Source organism: Chrysochloris asiatica, unplaced genomic scaffold, assembly GCF_000296735.1.
Source record: "Chrysochloris asiatica unplaced genomic scaffold, ChrAsi1.0 scaffold00288, whole genome shotgun sequence".
NCBI lineage: Eukaryota > Metazoa > Chordata > Mammalia > Afrosoricida > Chrysochloridae > Chrysochloris > Chrysochloris asiatica.
Window position 1 is genome coordinate 623,077 of NW_006408806.1, and position 1,786 is coordinate 624,862.

A 1,786-nucleotide genomic window follows, 5' to 3' on the forward strand; every position below is an offset into this window, starting at 1 on the left:
CATTTGTCTGTGGATATCCAGGGCTCATGTATGAGATTACTAACAAGCATTACTGAATAATCAGATGAGGGACAGTTTGCTATGTCTACTAGGTGGCTAGAGTCTGATCCTCGGAGCCTATGGTTTGGACGGTCAACTCCATAGGATTTTTGATGGCTAATTTTTCCAAAATACATCACCAGACCTTTTTTCCAAGGTCACTCTTAAGTGAGCTTGAGCCTCCAACCTTTCTGTTAACAGCCAAGCATACTCACTATTTGTACCACCAAGGGACTTCTTATTAATCTTTGTTGTTGTTAATTACCAAAGAGTTGATTCTAATTCATAGTGACCCTGTGTAGGGTGGTGGGTTTGAACCACTGACCTTGTGGTTAACAGTCCAGTGCTTAGCCTACAACGTCACACCAGGACTCCAGGGTCCGGTGTTGTTGTTGTTAAATGCTGTCAAGTTGGTTCTGATCAATAGCGACACTATGTAGGATTTTCGAGGAGCAACTGGTAAGCTTGAACCACCGACCTGACAATTCAAACCAACTTTGCAGTTTAGCACATTAACTCAGTCTCTGAGAATTTTATAAAGTATTTCCAAGTTGTGAGACTGAGAACAGTCTTCTTTTTATTCCATCTTTTAAAATGTATTTTTCCATATGGACCCAGAACTTTCTTTGCCTTTTTCTCTTTAAAAATTACTTCTTGATAACCCAACAGTAGCTCTGCCTGAATGTTTAAGTGTGATTTCAAAGGGATAAAGATCTAATTTGCAACTCATTTATCCTTGGATGTGTGCCATATATATTGCCCCAAATCCAGTCTCAAGGAGTTCTGTTGTGACACTGTAGGATAAGCATTGGACTGCTAACCACAAGGTCAGTGGTTCAAACTCACCAGCCATTCCTCAGATACCCTATAGAAGTTCACTATGAGTCAGAACCAACTCGACAATACTTATCAACAGTAACATTCCAATCTCAAAGCAGCATTCTAAATATAATTTCAGATGCACAAAATGCGAACGAGGGTCTGTCAAGTTGAATTCATGCACTCATATATGTGACTAGTCTTCTGTAATTGATGGCACATGGGCACAATATCTATTTAAAGCTATGCTCTGCTCTTTTCTGATGCTAAGAATAACTTTCTTGGAGATGTCTTGCATTTCATTTATAATTTAGTTAGCATGGTGGTTAACATGGTGGGCCCTTGAGTCTAATGGCTTTAGTTTGAATTTTGGCCCCAGCCCTAACTGGAAGCATGACTTTGAGGACATTATTTTGCCTTTCTGAGTGTCATGTTCCACATCTGCAAAATACTGAATATAGTAGTTCCTCCCTCACCAAATTGTGAGAACTAAATGTGAATGTTTTTACTGTGCTAGGAATGTGGTACATGTGATTGATGTTAGCAGTGATTCTTGTTACTTATTCTTGTTTTCTTTCCTAAAGGTTCTTTGCAGTTGGATTTTAAGTGTTAAGAAGAATTATCGGAAGAATGTTGCCTATCACAATTGGAGACATGCCTTCAATACAGCTCAGTGTATGTTTGCTGCTTTAAAATCAGGCAAAATCCAGGTAATTTTTAGCTCTATTTATATATTTAAGGCATTCTGTTGCTCTAATAGTAAAAATATACAGCATATTTCTTTCAAGTTTATTTTAATGTACACTAATGATGATTGAGAATATTTACTCCTACTAACCTGAGTTGTGGTGTTGGAGGAGAATACTGAAAGTGCCATGGACTGCCAAAAGAACCAATAAATCTGTTTTGGAAGAAGTGCAGCCAGAGT

At 38.2% G+C, this 1,786-nt stretch overlaps 1 protein-coding gene across 1 annotated transcript in view; it reads left to right on the forward strand.

The window, feature by feature from the left end:
* The window catches only part of PDE5A (phosphodiesterase 5A, cGMP-specific), a 283,278-nt gene that overhangs the window by 196,276 nt on the left and 85,216 nt on the right, over positions 1 to 1,786 (forward strand). The window contains exon 13 of the mRNA XM_006874591.1: positions 1,443 to 1,568. Within this exon, the coding sequence (XP_006874653.1) occupies positions 1,443 to 1,568 (126 nt within the window). The remainder of the gene's footprint in view (positions 1 to 1,442; positions 1,569 to 1,786) is intronic.